General features: G+C 49.1%; 1 protein-coding gene across 1 annotated transcript in view; it reads right to left on the minus strand.

Moving 5' to 3' along the window:
• LOC106593269 (plasma membrane calcium-transporting ATPase 2) overlaps positions 1-19,608 on the minus strand; it is a 335,713-nt gene that overhangs the window by 103,000 nt on the left and 213,105 nt on the right. The window contains exons 15-16 of the mRNA XM_082959776.1: positions 11,287-11,362; positions 10,956-11,114 (exon numbers count right to left, since the gene is read on the minus strand). Of these exons, the coding sequence (XP_082815902.1) occupies positions 10,956-11,114; positions 11,287-11,362 (235 nt within the window). The remainder of the gene's footprint in view (positions 1-10,955; positions 11,115-11,286; positions 11,363-19,608) is intronic.

Consider the following 19,608-nt stretch of genomic DNA (forward strand, 5'->3'; position numbering starts at 1 on the left):
TACCTCAGGTCGTACAGGGTTAGGGTTAGACTGGGGGCGCCAACTCACAACCCTCTGCACCTTACAGTACCATAACACGCACTCTACCTCAGGTCGTACAGGGTTAGGGTTAGGGTTAGACTGGGGGCGCCAACTCACAATCCTCTGCACCTTACAGTACCATAACACCCACTCTACCTCAGGTCGTACAGGGTTAGGGTTAGGGTTAGACTGGGGGCGCCAACTCACAACCCTCTGCACTTTACAGTACCATAACACCCACTCTACCTCAGGTCGTACAGGGTTAGGGTTAGGGTTAGACTGGGGGCGCCAACTCACAACCATCTGCACCTTACAGTACCATAACACCCAATCTACCTCAGGTCGTACAGGGTTAGGGTTAGGGTTAGGGTTAGACTGGGGGCGCCAACTCACAACCCTCTGCACCTTACAGTACCATAACACCCACTCTACCTCAGGTCGTACAGGGTTAGGGTTAGGGTTAGGGTTAGACTGGGGGCGCCAACTCACAACCCTCTGCACCTTACAGTAACATAACACCCACTCTACCTCAGGTCGTACAGGGTTAGGGTTAGGGTTAGACTGGGGGCGCCAACTCACAACACTCTGCACCTTACAGTACAATAACACCCACTCTACCTCAGGTCGTACAGGGTTAGGGTTAGGGTTAGGGTTAGACTGGGGCCGCCAACTCACAACCCTCTGCACCTTACAGTACCATAACACCCACTCTACCTCAGGTCGTACAGGGTTAGGGTTAGACTGGGGGAGCCAACTCACAACCCTCTGCACCTTACAGTACCATAACACCCACTCTACCTCAGGTCGTACAGGGTTAGGGTTAGGGTTAGACTGGGGGCGACAACTCACAACCCTCTGCACCTTACAGTACCATAACACCCACTCTACCTCAGGTCGTACACGGTCAGGGTTAGGGTTAGACTGGGGGTGCCAACTCACAACCCTCTGCACCTTACAGTACCATAACACCCACTCTATCTCAGGTCGTACAGGGTTAGGGTTAGGGTTAGACTGGGGGCGCCAACTCACAACCCTCTGCACCTTACAGTACCATAACACCCACTCTATCTCAGGTCGTACAGGGTTAGGGTTAGGGTTAGGGTTAGACTGGGGTCGCCAACTCACAACCCTCTGCACCTTACAGTACCATAACACCCACTCTACCTCAGGTCGTACAGGGTAGGGTTAGGGTTAGACTGGGGGCGCCAACTCACAACCCTCTGCACCTTACAGTACCATAACACGCACTCTACCTCAGGTCGTACAGGGTTAGGGTTAGGGTTAGACTGGGGGCGCCAACTCACAACCCTCTGCACCTTACAGTACCATAACACCCACTCTACCTCAGGTCGTACAGGGTTAGGAATAGGGTTAGGGTTAGACTGGGGGCGCCAACTCACAACCCTCTGTACCTTACAGTACCATAACACCCACTCTACCTCAAGTGGTTCAGGGTTAGGGTTAGGGTGAGACTGGGGGCGCCAACTCACAACCCTCTGCACCTTACAGTACCATAACACCCACTCTACCTCAGGTCGTACAGGGTTAGGGTTAGACTGGGGGAGCCAACTCACAACCCTCTGCACCTTACAGTACCATAACACCCACTCTACCTCAGGTCGTACACGGTTAGGGTTAGGGTTAGACTGGGGGTGCCAACTCACAACCCTCTGCACCTTACAGTACCTTAACACCCACTCTACCTCAGGTCGTACAGGGTTAGGGTTAGGGTTAGGGTTAGACTGGGGGCGCCAACTCACAATCCTCTGCACCTTACAGTACCATAACACCCACTCTACCTCAGGTCGTACAGGGTTAGGGTTAGGGTTAGACTGGGGGCGCCAACTCACAACCCTCTGCACCTTACTTTACCATGACACCCACTCTACCTCAGGTCGTACAGGGTTAGGGTTAGGGTTAGGGTTAGACTGGGGCGCCAACTCACAACCCTCTGCACCTTACAGTACCATAACACCCACTCTACCTCAGGTCGTACAGGGTTAGGGTTAGAGTTAGACTGGGGGCGCCAACTCACAACCCTCTGCACCTTACAGTACCATAACACCCACTCTATCTCAGGTCGTACAGGGTTAGGGTTAGGGTTAGACTGGGGTCGCCAACTCACAACCCTCTGCACCTTACAGTACCATAACACCCACTCTACCTCAGGTCGTACAGGGTTAGGGTTAGGGTTAGGGTTAGACTGGGGGCGCCAACTCACAATCCTCTGCACCTTACAGTACCATAACACCCACTCTACCTCAGGTCGTACAGGGTTAGGGTTAGGGTTAGACTGGGGGCGCCAACTCACAACCCTCTGCACCTTACTTTACCATGACACCCACTCTACCTCAGGTCGTACAGGGTTAGGGTTAGGGTTAGACTGGGGCGCCAACTCACAACCCTCTGCACCTTACAGTACCATAACACCCACTCTACCTCAGGTCGTACAGGGTTAGGGTTAGGGTTAGACTGGGGGCGTCAACTCACAACCCTCTGCACCTTACAGTAGCATAACACCCACTCTACCTCAGGTCGTACAGGGTTAGGGTTAGGGTTAGACTGGGGGCGCCAACTCACAACCCTCTGCACCTTACAGTACCATAACACCCACTCTACCTCAGGTCGTACAGGGTTAGGGTTAGGGTTAGGGTTAGACTGGGGGCGCCAACTCACAATCCTCTGCACCTTACAGTACCATAACACCCACTCTACCTCAGGTCGTACAGGGTTAGGGTTAGGGTTAGACTGGGGGCGCCAACTCACAACCCTCTGCACCTTACTTTACCATGACACCCACTCTACCTCAGGTCGTACAGGGTTAGGGTTAGGGTTAGGGTTAGACTGGGGCGCCAACTCACAACCCTCTGCACCTTACAGTACCATAACACCCACTCTACCTCAGGTCGTACAGGGTTAGGGTTAGGGTTAGACTGGGGGCGTCAACTCACAACCCTCTGCACCTTACAGTACCATAACACCCACTCTACCTCAGGTCGTACAGGGTTAGGGTTAGGGTTAGACTGGGGGCGCCAACTCACAACCCTCTGCACCTTACAGTACCATAACACCCACTCTACCTCAGGTCGTACAGGGTTAGGGTTAGGGTTAGACTGGGGGCGCCAACTCACAACCCTCTGCACCTTACAGTACCATAACACCCACTCTACCTCAGGTCGTACAGGGTTAGGGTTAGGGTTAGGGTTAGACTGGGGGCGTCAACTCACAACCCTCTGCACCTTACAGTACCATAACACCCACTCTACCTCAGGTCGTACAGGGTTAGGGTTAGGGTTAGACTGGGGGCGCCAACTCACAACCCTCTGCACCTTACAGTACCATAACACCCACTCTACCTCACGTCGTACAGGGTTAGGGTTAGGGTTAGGGTTAGACTGCGGGCGCCAACTCACAACCCTCTGCACCTTACAGAACCATAACACCTACTCTACCTCAGGTCGTACAGGGTTAGGGTTAGGGTTAGGGTTAGACGGGGGGCGCCAACTCACAACCCTCTGCACCTTACAGTACCATAACACCCACTCTACCTCAGGTCGTACAGGGTTAGGGTTAGGGTTAGGGTTAGAATGGGGGCGCCAACTCACAACCCTCTGTACCTTACAGTACCATAACACCCACTCTACCTCAGGTGGTTCAGGGTTAGGGTTAGGGTGAGACTGGGGGCGCCAACTCACAACCCTCTGCACCTTACAGTACCATAACACCCACTCTACCTCAGGTAGTACAGGGTTAGGGTTAGACTGGGGGAGCCAACTCACAACCCTCTGCACCTTACAGTACCATAACACCCACTCTACCTCAGGTCGTATAGTGTTAGGGTTAGGGTTAGGGTTAGACTGGGGGCGTCAACTCACAACCCTCTGCACCTTACAGTACCATAACACCCACTCTACCTCAGGTCGTACACGGTTAGGGTTAGGGTTAGACTGGGGGTGCCAACTCACAACCCTCTGCACCTTACAGTACCATAACACCCACTCTATCTCAGGTCGTACAGGGTTAGGGTTAGGGTTAGACTGGGGGCGCCAACTCACAACCCTCTGCACCTTACAGTACAATAACACCCACTCTACCTCAGGTCGTACAGGGTTAGGGTTAGGGTTAGACTGGGGCCGCCAACTCACAACCCTCTGCACCTTACAGTACCATAACACCCACTCTATCTCAGGTCGTACAGGGTTAGGGTTAGGGTTAGGGTTAGACTGGGGTCGCCAACTCACAACCCTCTGCACCTTACAGTACCATAACACCCACTCTACCTCAGGTCGTACAGGGTTAGGGTTAGGGTTAGGGTTAGACTGGGGGCGCCAACTCACAATCCTCTGCACCTTACAGTACCATAACACCCACTCTACCTCAGGTCGTACAGGGTTAGGGTTAGGGTTAGACTGGGGGCGCCAACTCACAACCCTCTGCACCTTACAGTACCATAACACCCACTCTACCTCAGGTCGTACAGGGTTAGGGTTAGGGTTAGACTGGGGGCGCCAACTCACAACCATCTGCACCTTACAGTACCATAACACCCACTCTACCTCAGGTCGTACAGGGTTAGGGTTAGACTGGGGGCGCCAACTCACAACCCTCTGCACCTTACAGTACCATAACACCCACTCTACCTCAGGTCGTACAGGGTTAGGGATAGGGAGAGACTGGGGGCGCCAACTCACAACCCTCTGCACCTTACAGTACCATAACACCTACTCTACCTCAGGTCGTACAGGGTTAGGATTAGGGTTAGGGTTAGACTGGGGGCGCCAACTCACAACCCTCTGCACCTTACAGTACGATAACACCCACTCTACCTCAGGTCGTACAGGGTTAGGGTTAGGGTTAGGGTTAGAATGGGGGCGCCAACTCACAACCCTCTGTACCTTACAGTACCATAACACCCACTCTACCTCAGGTGGTTCAGGGTTAGGGTTAGGGTGAGACTGGGGGCGCCAACTCACAACCCTCTGCACCTTACAGTACCATAACACCCACTCTACCTCAGGTCGTACAGGGTTAGGGTTAGACTGGGGGAGCCAACTCACAACCCTCTGCACCTTACAGTACCATAACACCCACTCTACGTCAGGTCGTACACGGTTAGGGTTAGGGTTAGACTGGGGGTGCCAACTCACAACCCTCTGCACCTTACAGTACCATAACACCCACTCTATCTCAGGTCGTACAGGGTTAGGGTTAGGGTTAGACTGGGGGCGCCAACTCACAACCCTCTGCACCTTACAGTACCATAACACCCACTCTATCTCAGGTCGTACAGGGTTAGGGTTAGGGTTAGGGTTAGACTGGGGTCGCCAACTCACAACCCTCTGCACCTTACAGTACCATAAAACCCACTCATGTCGTACAGGGTTAGGGTTAGACTGGGGGCGCCAACTCACAACCCTCTGCACCTTACAGTACCATAACACCCACTCTACCTCAGGTCGTACAGGGTTAGAGTTAGGGTTAGACTGGGGGCGCCAACTCACAACCCTCTGCACCTTACAGTACCATAACACCCACTCTACCTCAGGTCGTACAGGGTAGGGTTAGGGTTAGACTGGGGGCGCCAACTCACAACCCTCTGCACCTTACAGTACCATAACACGCACTCTACCTCAGGTCGTACAGGGTTAGGGTTAGGGTTAGACTGGGGGCGCCAACTCACAACCCTCTGCACCTTACAGTACCATAACACCCACTCTACCTCAGGTCGTACAGGGTTAGGAATAGGGTTAGGGTTAGACTGGGGGCGCCAACTCACAACCCTCTGTACCTTACAGTACCATAACACCCACTCTACCTCAGGTGGTTCAGGGTTAGGGTTAGGGTGAGACTGGGGGCGCCAACTCACAACCCTCTGCACCTTACAGTACCATAACACCCACTCTACCTCAGGTCGTACAGGGTTAGGGTTAGACTGGGGGAGCCAACTCACAACCCTCTGCACCTTACAGTACCATAACACCCACTCTACCTCAGGTCGTACACGGTTAGGGTTAGGGTTAGACTGGGGGTGCCAACTCACAACCCTCTGCACCTTACAGTACCTTAACACCCACTCTACCTCAGGTCGTACAGGGTTAGGGTTAGGGTTAGGGTTAGACTGGGGGCGCCAACTCACAATCCTCTGCACCTTACAGTACCATAACACCCACTCTACCTCAGGTCGTACAGGGTTAGGGTTAGGGTTAGACTGGGGGCGCCAACTCACAACCCTCTGCACCTTACTTTACCATGACACCCACTCTACCTCAGGTCGTACAGGGTTAGGGTTAGGGTTAGGGTTAGACTGGGGCGCCAACTCACAACCCTCTGCACCTTACAGTACCATAACACCCACTCTACCTCAGGTCGTACAGGGTTAGGGTTAGGGTTAGACTGGGGGCGCCAACTCACAACCCTCTGCACCTTACAGTACCATAACACCCACTCTACCTCAGGTCGTACAGGGTTAGGGTTAGGGTTAGACTGGGGTCGCCAACTCACAACCCTCTGCACCTTACAGTACCATAACACCCACTCTACCTCAGGTCGTACAGGGTTAGGGTTAGGGTGGGTTAGACTGGGGGCGCCAACTCACAACCCTCTGCACCTTACAGTACCATAACACCCACTCTACCTCAGGTCGTACAGGGTTAGGGTTAGGGTTAGACTGGGGGCGCCAACTCACAACCCTCTGCACCTTACAGTACCATAACACCCACTCTACCTCAGGTCGTACAGGGTTAGGGTTAGGGTTAGGGTTAGACTGGGGGCGCCAACTCACAACCCTCTGCACCTTACAGTACCATAACACCCACTCTACCTCAGGTCGTACAGGGTTAGGGTTAGGGTTAGACTGGGGGCGCCAACTCACAACCCTCTGCACCTTACAGTACCATAACACCCACTCTACCTCAGGTCGTACAGGGTTAGGGTTAGGGTTAGACTGGGGGCGCCAACTCACAACCCTCTGCACCTTACAGTACCATAACACCCACTCTACCTCAGGTCGTACAGGGTTAGGGTTAGGGTTAGGGTTAGACTGGGGGCGCCAACTCACAACCCTCTGCACCTTACAGTACCATAACACCCACTCTACCTCAGGTCGTACAGGGTTAGGGTTAGGGTTAGACTGGGGGCGCCAACTCACAACCCTCTGCACCTTACTTTACCATGACACCCACTCTACCTCAGGTCGTACAGGGTTAGGGTTAGGGTTAGACTGGGGCGCCAACTCACAACCCTCTGCACCTTACAGTACCATAACACCCACTCTACCTCAGGTCGTACAGGGTTAGGGTTAGGGTTAGACTGGGGGCGCCAACTCACAACCCTCTGCACCTTACAGTACCATAACACCCACTCTACCTCAGGTCGTACAGGGTTAGGGTTAGGGTTAGACTGGGGGCGCCAACTCACAACCCTCTGCACCTTACAGTACCATAACACCCACTCTACCTCAGGTCGTACAGGGTTAGGGTTAGGGTTAGGGTTAGACTGGGGGCGCCAACTCACAACCCTCTGCACCTTACAGTACCATAACACCCACTCTACCTCAGGTCGTACAGGGTTAGGGTTAGGGTTAGACTGGGGGCGCCAACTCACAACCCTCTGCACCTTACTTTACCATGACACCCACTCTACCTCAGGTCGTACAGGGTTAGGGTTAGGGTTAGGGTTAGACTGGGGCGCCAACTCACAACCCTCTGCACCTTACAGTACCATAACACCCACTCTACCTCAGGTCGTACAGGGTTAGGGTTAGGGTTAGACTGGGGGCGCCAACTCACAACCCTCTGCACCTTACAGTACCATAACACCCACTCTACCTCAGGTCGTACAGGGTTAGGGTTAGGGTTAGACTGGGGGCGCCAACTCACAACCCTCTGCACCTTACAGTACCATAACACCCACTCTACCTCAGGTCGTACAGGGTTAGGGTTAGGGTTAGACTGGGGGCGCCAACTCACAACCCTCTGCACCTTACAGTACCATAACACCCACTCTACCTCAGGTCGTACAGGGTTAGGGTTAGGGTTAGGGTTAGACTGGGGGCGTCAACTCACAACCCTCTGCACCTTACAGTACCATAACACCCACTCTACCTCAGGTCGTACAGGGTTAGGGTTAGGGTTAGACTGGGGGCGCCAACTCACAACCCTCTGCACCTTACAGTACCATAACACCCACTCTACCTCACGTCGTACAGGGTTAGGGTTAGGGTTAGACTGCGGGCGCCAACTCACAACCCTCTGCACCTTACAGAACCATAACACCTACTCTACCTCAGGTCGTACAGGGTTAGGGTTAGGGTTAGGGTTAGACGGGGGGCGCCAACTCACAACCCTCTGCACCTTACAGTACCATAACACCCACTCTACCTCAGGTCGTACAGGGTTAGGGTTAGGGTTAGGGTTAGAATGGGGGCGCCAACTCACAACCCTCTGTACCTTACAGTACCATAACACCCACTCTACCTCAGGTGGTTCAGGGTTAGGGTTAGGGTGAGACTGGGGGCGCCAACTCACAACCCTCTGCACCTTACAGTACCATAACACCCACTCTACCTCAGGTAGTACAGGGTTAGGGTTAGACTGGGGGAGCCAACTCACAACCCTCTGCACCTTACAGTACCATAACACCCACTCTACCTCAGGTCGTATAGTGTTAGGGTTAGGGTTAGGGTTAGACTGGGGGCGTCAACTCACAACCCTCTGCACCTTACAGTACCATAACACCCACTCTACCTCAGGTCGTACACGGTTAGGGTTAGGGTTAGACTGGGGGTGCCAACTCACAACCCTCTGCACCTTACAGTACCATAACACCCACTCTATCTCAGGTCGTACAGGGTTACGGTTAGGGTTAGACTGGGGGCGCCAACTCACAACCCTCTGCACCTTACAGTACAATAACACCCACTCTACCTCAGGTCGTACAGGGTTAGGGTTAGGGTTAGACTGGGGCCGCCAACTCACAACCCTCTGCACCTTACAGTACCATAACACCCACTCTATCTCAGGTCGTACAGGGTTAGGGTTAGGGTTAGGGTTAGACTGGGGTCGCCAACTCACAACCCTCTGCACCTTACAGTACCATAACACCCACTCTACCTCAGGTCGTACAGGGTTAGGGTTAGGGTTAGGGTTAGACTGGGGGCGCCAACTCACAATCCTCTGCACCTTACAGTACCATAACACCCACTCTACCTCAGGTCGTACAGGGTTAGGGTTAGGGTTAGACTGGGGGCGCCAACTCACAACCCTCTGCACCTTACAGTACAATAACACCCACTCTACCTCAGGTCGTACAGGGTTAGGGTTAGGGTTAGACTGGGGGCGCCAACTCACAACCATCTGCACCTTACAGTACCATAACACCCACTCTACCTCAGGTCGTACAGGGTTAGGGTTAGACTGGGGGCGCCAACTCACAACCCTCTGCACCTTACAGTACCATAACACCCACTCTACCTCAGGTCGTACAGGGTTAGGGATAGGGAGAGACTGGGGGCGCCAACTCACAACCCTCTGCACCTTACAGTACCATAACACCTACTCTACCTCAGGTCGTACAGGGTTAGGATTAGGGTTAGGGTTAGACTGGGGGCGCCAACTCACAACCCTCTGCACCTTACAGTACGATAACACCCACTCTACCTCAGGTCGTACAGGGTTAGGGTTAGGGTTAGGGTTAGAATGGGGGCGCCAACTCACAACCCTCTGTACCTTACAGTACCATAACACCCACTCTACCTCAGGTGGTTCAGGGTTAGGGTTAGGGTGAGACTGGGGGCGCCAACTCACAACCCTCTGCACCTTACAGTACCATAACACCCACTCTACCTCAGGTCGTACAGGGTTAGGGTTAGACTGGGGGAGCCAACTCACAACCCTCTGCACCTTACAGTACCATAACACCCACTCTACGTCAGGTCGTACACGGTTAGGGTTAGGGTTAGACTGGGGGTGCCAACTCACAACCCTCTGCACCTTACAGTACCATAACACCCACTCTATCTCAGGTCGTACAGGGTTAGGGTTAGGGTTAGACTGGGGGCGCCAACTCACAACCCTCTGCACCTTACAGTACCATAACACCCACTCTATCTCAGGTCGTACAGGGTTAGGGTTAGGGTTAGGGTTAGACTGGGGTCGCCAACTCACAACCCTCTGCACCTTACAGTACCATAAAACCCACTCATGTCGTACAGGGTTAGGGTTAGACTGGGGGCGCCAACTCACAACCCTCTGCACCTTACAGTACCATAACACCCACTCTACCTCAGGTCGTACAGGGTTAGAGTTAGGGTTAGACTGGGGGCGCCAACTCACAACCCTCTGCACCTTACAGTACCATAACACCCACTCTACCTCAGGTCGTACAGGGTTAGGGTTAGGGTTAGGGTTAGACTGGGGGCGTCAACTCACAACCCTCTGCACCTTACAGTACTATAACACCCACTCTACCTCAGGTCGTACAGGGTTAGGGTTAGGGTTAGACTGGGGGCGCCAACTCACAACCCTCTGCACCTTACAGTACCATAACACCCACTCTACCTCAGGTCGTACAGGGTTAGGGTTAGGGTTAGACTGGGGGCGCCAACTCACAACCCTCTGCACCTTACAGTACCATAACACCCACTCTACCTCAGGTCGTACAGGGTTAGGGTTAGGGTTAGGGTTAGACTGGGGGCGCCAACTCACAACCCTCTGCACCTTACAGTACCATAACACCCACTCTACCTCAGGTCGTACAGGGTTAGGGTTAGGGTTAGGGTTAGACTGGGGTCGCCAACTCACAACCCTCTGCACCTTACAGTAACCTAACACCCACTCTACCTCAGGTCGTACAGGGTTAGGGTTAGGGTTAGGGTTTGACTGGGGGCGCCAACTCACAACCCTCTGCACCTTACAGTACCATAACACCCACTCTACCTCAGGTCGTACAGGGTCTTCTATGCCCACCACAGTGAGACAGGTCAGCTGAGTAACGATGTCCTCCTCGTTGTCCCAGTCTGGCTCGGGATTGGATGGAAGGTCTCGGAATGCGATACAGATCGTCCTTAACCCTTCACACGCCATCGGCTCTATCACCTGTTTCATCACAATACATTTGGTAACATTCATATGAAGTGTGTATGTGTGGGCGTTTGTGTGTGTGTGTGTGTGTGTGTGTGTGTGTGTGTGTGTGTGTGTGTGTGTGTGTGTGTGTGTGTGTGTGTGTGTGTGTGTGTGTGTGTGTGTGTGTGTGTTTGTGGTGTGTCACCTGTTTCACCATCTCCTCTCTGTCTCTGGGTCTGAAATTACGTGGCTCTCCATGAACGTCCATGATATACGAACACCTGGGTGAAAGAGAGAGAGAATGAGAGAGAGAGAGAGCGAGCGGGATAAAAAGAGAGAGGGAGAGAGAGCGAAAGAGAGAGAATGAGAGAAAGAGAGAATGAGAGAGAGAGAGATAGAGAGAGAGAGACGATGAGAGAGAGAGAGAATGAGAGAGAGAATGAGAGAGAGAGAATGAGAGAAAGAGAGAATGAGAGAGAGAGAGAAAGAGAGAGAGAGACAATGAGAGAGACAATGAGAGAGAGAGAGAGAGAGAGAGAGAGACGATGAGAGAGAGAGAGAATGAGAGAGAGAATGAGAGAGAGAGAATGAGAGAAAGAGAGAATGAGAGAGAGAAAGAGAGAAAGAGAGAGAGAGACAATGAGAGAGAGAGAGAATGAGAGAGAGAATGAGAGAGAGAGAATGAGAGCGAGAGAGAATGAGAGAGAGAGAGAGAGAGAGAGAGAGAGAGAGAGAGAGAGAGAGATGAATGAGAGAGAGAGAATGAGAGAGAGAGAGAATGAGAGAGAGAGAAAGAATGAGAGAGAATGAGAGAGAGAGAGAATGAGAGAGAGAGAGAATGAGAGAGAGAGAGAGAGAGACCTCAACATGACAGCAGGACATATGCTCAGGCCGTGAGCAGAGCAACAGGCCCAACCCCCACTATTACATCGACCCAAGCCCCATCTGCCTTTGGCCTAAAGAGCAGGAACCCAGACATCAAAGAATTTGGAAAGCAAATCAAATTTTATTTGTCACATACACATGGTTAGCAGGTCTTAATGCGAGTGTAGTGAAATGCTTGTGCTTCTAGTTCCGACGGTGCAGTAATATCTAACAAGTAATGTAACAATTCCACAACAACTACCTAATACATACACATCTAAAGGGGTCGAATGAGAATATATACATGTAAGTATATGGATGAGCGATGGCCGAGCAGCATAGGCAAGGTGCAATAGATGGTATAAAATACATTAGATACATGTGATATGAGTAATATAAGATATGTAGCCATTATTTAAAGTGGCATTATTTATAGTGACTAGTGATCCATTTATTAAAGTGGCCAGTGATTGGGTCTCAATGTAGGCAGCAGCCTCTCTGTGTTAGTGATGGCTGTTTAACAGTCTGATGGCCTTGAGATAGAAGCTGATTTTCAGTCTCTCGGTCCCAGCTTTGATGCACCTGTACTGACCTCGCCTTCTGGATGATAGCGGGGTGAACAGGCAGTGGCTCGGGTGGTTGTTGTCCTTGATGATCTTTTTGGCCTTCCTGTGACATCGGGTGGCGTAGGTGTCCTGAGGGCAGATAGTTTGCCCCCGGTGATGCGTTGTGCAGACCACACTACCCTCTGGAGAGCCTTGCGGTTGAGGGCGGTGCAGTTGTTTTCCTGACAAAACACTCCGAGTGCCCTCACCTACTCTCTGTAGGATGTCTCGCCGTTGTTGGTAATCAAGCCCACTATTGTTGTGTCGTCTGCAAACTTGATGATTGAGTAGGAGGCGTGCGTGGCCAGGGAGTACAGGAGGGAGCTGAGCACGTACCCTTGTGGAACCCCAGTGTTGAGGGTCAGCGAAGTGGAGGTGTTGTTTCCTACCTTCACCACCAGGAGGCGGTCCGTCAGAAAGTCCAGGACCCAATTGCACAGGGCGGGGTTGAGACCCAGGGCCTCCAGCTTGATGATAAGTTTGAAGGGTACTATGGTGTTGAATGCTGAGCTGTTGTCAATAACTGCATTCTTATATAGGTATTCCTTTCATCCAGATGGGTTAGGGCAGTGTGCAGTGTGATGGCGATTGCGTTGTCTGTAGACCTGTTGGGGCGGTATGGAAACTGAAGTGGGTCTAGGGTGGCCGGTAAGGTGGAGGTGATATGATCCTTGACTAGTCTCTCTAAGCACTTCATGGTGACAGAAGTGAGTGCTACGGGGTGATAGTCATTTAGTTCAGTTACCTTTGCCTTCTTGGGAACAGGAACAATGGTGGCCATATTGAAGCATGTGGGGACAGCAGACTGGGATAAGGAGAGATTGAATATGTCCGTAAACACACCAGCCAGCTGGTCTGCGCATGCTCTGAGGACGCGGCTAGGGATGCCGTCTGGGCCAGCAGCCTTGCGAGGGTTAACACGTTTTACTGACGTCAGCCACGGAGAAGGAGGGGGGGGGGGAGCTGTCCATGTTAGTGGGCTGCGACGGTGTCATTATATTACTCTCAAAGCAGTCAAAGAAGGAGTTTAGCTTGTCTGGAAGCGTGACGTTTTCTTTTTGTAGTCCGTGATTTCCTGTAGACCCTGCCACAAACGTCTAGTGTCTGAGCCGTTGAATTGATTTCCTTTGTAGTCCGGCATTTCGCTTGTTGGATTGCCTTGCGGAGTGAATAGCTACATTGTTTATATTCTGTCATATTCCCAGACCTCTTTCCATGGATCGCGCTTTCATTGTTGCGCAAATGCCGCCATCCATCCACTGTTTCTGGTTAGGGTAGGTTTTAATAGTCACAGTGGCTACAACATCTCCAATGCACTTATTTATAAACTTACTCACTGAGTCAGCGTATAGGTCGATGTTATTCTCTGAGGCTGACCGGAACATGTCCCAGTCCGCGTGATCAAAACAATCTTGAAGCGTGGATTCCGATTGATCAGACCAGCGTTGAATGGTTCTTGTCACTGGTACATCCTGTTTGAGTTTCTGCCTATAAGACGGTAGGAGCAAGATGATGTCGTGGTTGGATTTGCCGAAGGAAGGGCGGGGGAGGGCTTTGTATTCATCATGGAAGTTAGAGTAGGAGTGATCGAGGGTATTGCCCATGCGCGTAGTGCTATCAATATGCTGGTAGAATTTAGGTAGCCTTGTTCTCAAATTTGCTTTGTTAAAATCCCCAGCTACAATAAACGCGGCCTCAGGATATATGGTTTCCAGTTTACATAGAGTCCAGTGAAGTTCCTTGAGGGCCGTCGTGGTATCGGCTTGAGGGGGGATATACACGGCTGTGACAATAACCGACGTGAATTCTCTTGGGAGATAATATGGTCGGCATTTGATTGTGAGGAATTCTAGGTCGGGTGAGCAGAAGGACTTGAGTTCCTGAATGTTGTTATGATTACACAATGAGTCGTTAATCATGAAGCATACACCCCTGCCCTTCCTCTTCCCAGAGTGGTGTTTATCTCTGTTGGCGCAATGCATGGAGAAGCCCGGTGGCTGAACCGTTTCCGACAACATATCCCAAGAGAGCCAGTTTCCATGAAACAGACAATGTTACAATCTCTGATGTCTCTCTGGAAGGCAACTCTTGCACGAATATCGTCTACCTTGTTGTCAAGAGACTGGACATTGGCTAGTAGTACACTCGTGAGCGGTGGACGATGTGCACGTCTACGGAGCCTGTGGCCGCTTCGTCTGCCCCTTCTGCAGCATCGTTGTTTTGGATCGCCTGTTAGGATCCGATCCATTGTCCTGGGTGGTGGTCCGAACAGAGGATCCACTTCGGGAAAGTCGTATTCAAATCAAATCAAATCAAATGTATTTATATAGCCCTTCGTACATCAGCTGATATCTCAAAGTGCTGTACAGAAACCCAGCCTAAAACCCCAAACAGCAAGCAATGCATGTGAAAGAAGCACAGTGGCTAGGAAAAACTCCCTGGGAAAAACTCCCTAAAAAGGCCAAAAACCTAGGAAGAAACCTAGAGAGGAACCAGGCTATCAGGGGTGGCCAGTCCTCTTCGGGCTGTGCCGGGTGGATATTATAACAGAACATGGTCAAGATGTTAAAATGTTCATAAATGACCAGCATGGTCAAATAATAATAATCATAGTAGTTGTCGAGGGTGCAACAAACACGTCCGGTATTCCTGGTCATAATGTTGGTAAGTTGACGTTGCTCTTTTTTCCAATAGTTCTTCCCGGCTGTATGTAATAACACTTAAGATTTCCTGTGGTAACAACGTAAGAATAATGCATAAAAAAAACAAAATACTGCATAGTTTCCTAAGAACTCGAAGCGAGGCGACCATCTCTGTTGGCGCAATCAGATTTAGTGACATTATCATCCTACAAGAAACATGGTATAAAGGAGATGGACCCACTGGTTGCCCTCTAGGTTACAGAGAGCTGGTAGTCCCATCCACCAAACTACCAGGTGTGAAACAGGGAAGAGACTCAGGGGGTATGCTAATTTGGTATAGAGCAGACCTACCCCACTCTATTAAATTAATCAAAACAGGAACATTTTACATTTGGCTAGAAATTAATGAAATTATCTGAACAGAGAAAAATGTCCTCCTGTGTGCTACCTATATCCCCCCACTAGAATCCCCATACTATAATGAAGACAGCTTCTCCATCCTACCTATATCCCCCCACTAGAATCCCTATACTTTAATGAAGACAGCTTCTCCATCCTACCTATATCCCCCCCACTGTACATAGTCAATGGTAGGCTTTGAAGGGACTCTTACTGTAGGTACACCTATAGCTCATCTCTTGGCAGTAGTACTGTAGATTACTTTATCACTGACCTCAACACAAAGTCTCTCAGAGCGTTCACAGTCAGCCCACTGACACCTCTATCAGATCACAGCAAAATCACAGTCTACTTGAACAGAGCAATACTCAATCATGAGGCAACAAAGCCAGAGGAGCTGAATAATATTAAGAAATGCCATAGATGGAAGGAGAGTAGTGTGAAAATCTACCAAAAAACAATTAGGCAACAACAAATTCAGTCCCTTTTAAACAACTTCCTGGATAAAACGTTCCACTGTAATAGTGAAGGTGTAAACTTGGCAGTAGAAAACCTAAACAGTATATTTGACCTCTCAGCTTCCCTATCAAATCTAAAAATTTCAAGCAGACAACCCAAGAAAATTAACAACAATGACAAATGGTTTGATGAAGAATACAAAAACCTCAGAAAGAAATTGAGAAACCTATCCAACCAAAAACAGAGACCCAGAAAACCTGGGCCTTCACTATGGGGAATCACTAAAACTATACAGAAATACACTACAGAAAAAGAAGGAACAGTACGTCAGAAATCAGCTCAATGTAATTGAAGAATCCATAGACTCTAACCACTTCTGGGAACATTGGAACACACTAAACAATCAACAACATGAAGAGTTATCTATCCAAAATGGAGATGTATTGATAAACCACTTCTCCAATCTTTTTGGCCCTATAACAAAGAACAAACAGCAAAAACATATACATGATGAAATACAAATCAGAAGCAACTATTAAAGACTACCAGAACCCACGGGATTCTCCAATTACATTGAATGAACTTCAGGACAAAATACAAACCCTCCAACCCAAAAAGGCCTGTGGTATTGATGTTGTCCTCAATGAAATGATAACATTTACACCCACAAATTCCAATTAGCTATATTTAAACTATTTAACATCATCCTTGGCTCTGGCATCTTCCCCAATATTTGGAACCAAGGACTGATCACCCCAATCGACAAAAGTGGAGACAAATTTGACCCCAATAACTACCGTGTGATATATTCGTCAACAGCAACCTTGGGAAAATCCTCTGCATTATCATTAACAGACTCGTACATTTCCTCAGTGAAAACAATGTACTGAGCAAATGTCAAATTGGCTTTTTACCAAATTACCGTACGACAGACCACGTATTCACCCTGCACACCCTAATTGACAAACAAACAAACCTAAACAAAGGCGAAGTCTTCTCTTATGGATCCCTTCACGCACCAATTCCTTTAGCGGGATCGATTTGACAGGAATATCAATATTCAACATTCACAAAAATATAACTGTAATACATCAAAATAAATCTTAATTTCTTGTTAATCCAGCCGATGTGTCAGATTTCAAAAAGGCTTTATGGCGAAAGCAAACCATGCGATTATCTGAGGACAGTGCCCAGCACACACAACCATACAAACATTTTCCAGCCAAGTAGAGGAGTAACAAAAGTCAGAAATAGCGATAAAATTAATCACTTACCTTTGATTATCTTCATATGGTTGCACTTACAATACTCCATGTTACACAATAAATGTTAGTTTTGTTCAGTAATCCATTGGCTCAAAGGCAGTCACAACAGGCAGACGAAAAATCCAAATAGTACCAGTAAAGTTCGTAGAAACATGTCAAACGATGTTTATAATCAATCCTCAGGTTGTTTTTTGTCTAAATAATCAATAATATTTCAACCGGACAATAGCATCGTCAATATAAAGGAAAAAGAACAAAAGGCACGCTCTCGGTAGCGCACACCAAACAACTCTGGGACTTTCCACTGTCCACTCATTGAAAGGGGTCATTCTACCTCATTTTTCAGAATAAAAGCCTGAAACAATGTCTAAATACTGTTCACATCTAGTGGAAGCCATAGGGAACGCAATCTGGGTCATATCCCTTTATATGGTGGATAGGCTTTCAATGGAAAAACACCCATTTCAAATAATGGCACTTCCTGGATGGATTTTCAGGTTTTCGCTTGTCATATCAGTTCTGTTATACTCACAGACATTTTTTCAACAGTTTTAGAAACTTTAGAGTGTTTTCTATCCAAATCTGCCAATTATATGCATATAATAGCATCTGGGCCTGAGTAGCAGGTAGTTTACTTTGGGCACGCTTTTCATCTGGACGTCAAAATACCGCCCCCTAGCCCAAAGAGGTTTTAAAAAAAGCTTTCGACTCAATTTGGCATGAGGGTCTGCTATACAAATTGATGGAAAGTGGTGTTGGGGGAAAAACATACGACATTATAAAATCCATGTACACAAACAACAAGTGTGCGGTTAAAATTGCCGAGGTGAGACAGGGATGCAGGGATGCGTGGGGTGAGACAGGGATGCAGCTTAAGCCCCACCCTCTTCAACATATATATCAACGAATTGGCGAGGGCACTAGAACAGTCTGCAGCACCCGGCCTCACCCTACTAGAATCTGAAGTAAAATGTCTACTGTTTAATGATGATCTGGTGCTTCTGTCCCCAACCAAGGAGGACCTACAGCAGCACCTAGATCTTCTGCACAGATTCTGTCAGACCTGGGCCCTGACAGTAAAATCTCAGTAAGACAAAAATAATGGTGTTCCAAAAAAGGTCCAGTTGCCAGGACCACAAATACAACTTGCATCTAGACACCATTGCCCTAGAGCACACAAAAAAACTATACATACCTCGGCCTAAACATCAGTGCCACAGGTAACTTCCACAAAGCTGTGAACGAGCTGAGAGACAAGGCAAGAAGGGCCTTCTATGCCATCAAAAGGAACATAAAATTCGACATACCAATTAGGATCAGTTATAGAACCCATTGCCCTTAATGGTTGTGAGGTCTGGGGTCTGCTCACCAAACAAGTATTCACAAAATGGGACAAACACCAAATTGAGACTCTGCATGCAGAATTCTGCAAAACATATCCTCTGTGTACAACGTAAAACACCAAATAATGCATGCAGGGCAGAATAAGGCCGAAACTCCCTAATTATCAAAATCCAGAAAAGAGCCATTCAATTCTACAACCACCTAAAAGGAAGCGATTCCCAAACCTTCCATAACAAAGCCATCACCTACAGAGAGATGAACCTGGAGAAGAGTCCCCTAAGCAAGCTGGTCCTGGAGCTCTGTTCACAAACACAAACACACCCCACAGAGACCCAGGACAGCAACACAATTAGACCCAACCAAATCATGACAAAACAAAAAGATCATTACTTGACACATTGGAAAGAATTAACAAAAAAACTGAGCAAACTAGAATGCTATTTGGTCCTAAACAGAGAGTACACAGTGGCAGAATACCTGACCACTGTAACTGACCCAAACTTAATGAAATCCTTGACTATGTACAGACTCAGTGAGCATAGCCCTGCTATTGAGAAAGGCTGCCGTAGGCAGACCTGGCTCTCAAGAGAAGACAGGCTATGTGCACACTGCCCACAAAATGAGGTAGAAACTGAGCTGCACTTCCTAACCTCTTGCCAAAAGTATAACCATATTAGAGACACATATTTCCCTCAGATTACACAGATAGAAAAAGAAAAATTATTTGAAATCAAACCCAATTTTTATAAACTCCCATATCTATTGTGACCTGTTGCCACAAGAAAAGGGCAACCAGTGAAGAACAAACACCATTGTAAATACAACCCAAATTTATGTTTATTTATTTTCCCTTTTGTACTTGAACTATTTGCACATAATATGACATTCGTAATGTCTTTATTCTTTTGGAACTTTTGTGAGTGTAATGTTTACATAAAATTTGTATGTT

The sequence above is a fragment of the Salmo salar genome, chromosome 13, assembly GCF_965601325.2.
Source record: "Salmo salar chromosome 13, fSalSal1, whole genome shotgun sequence".
NCBI classification, from domain to species: domain Eukaryota; kingdom Metazoa; phylum Chordata; class Actinopteri; order Salmoniformes; family Salmonidae; genus Salmo; species Salmo salar.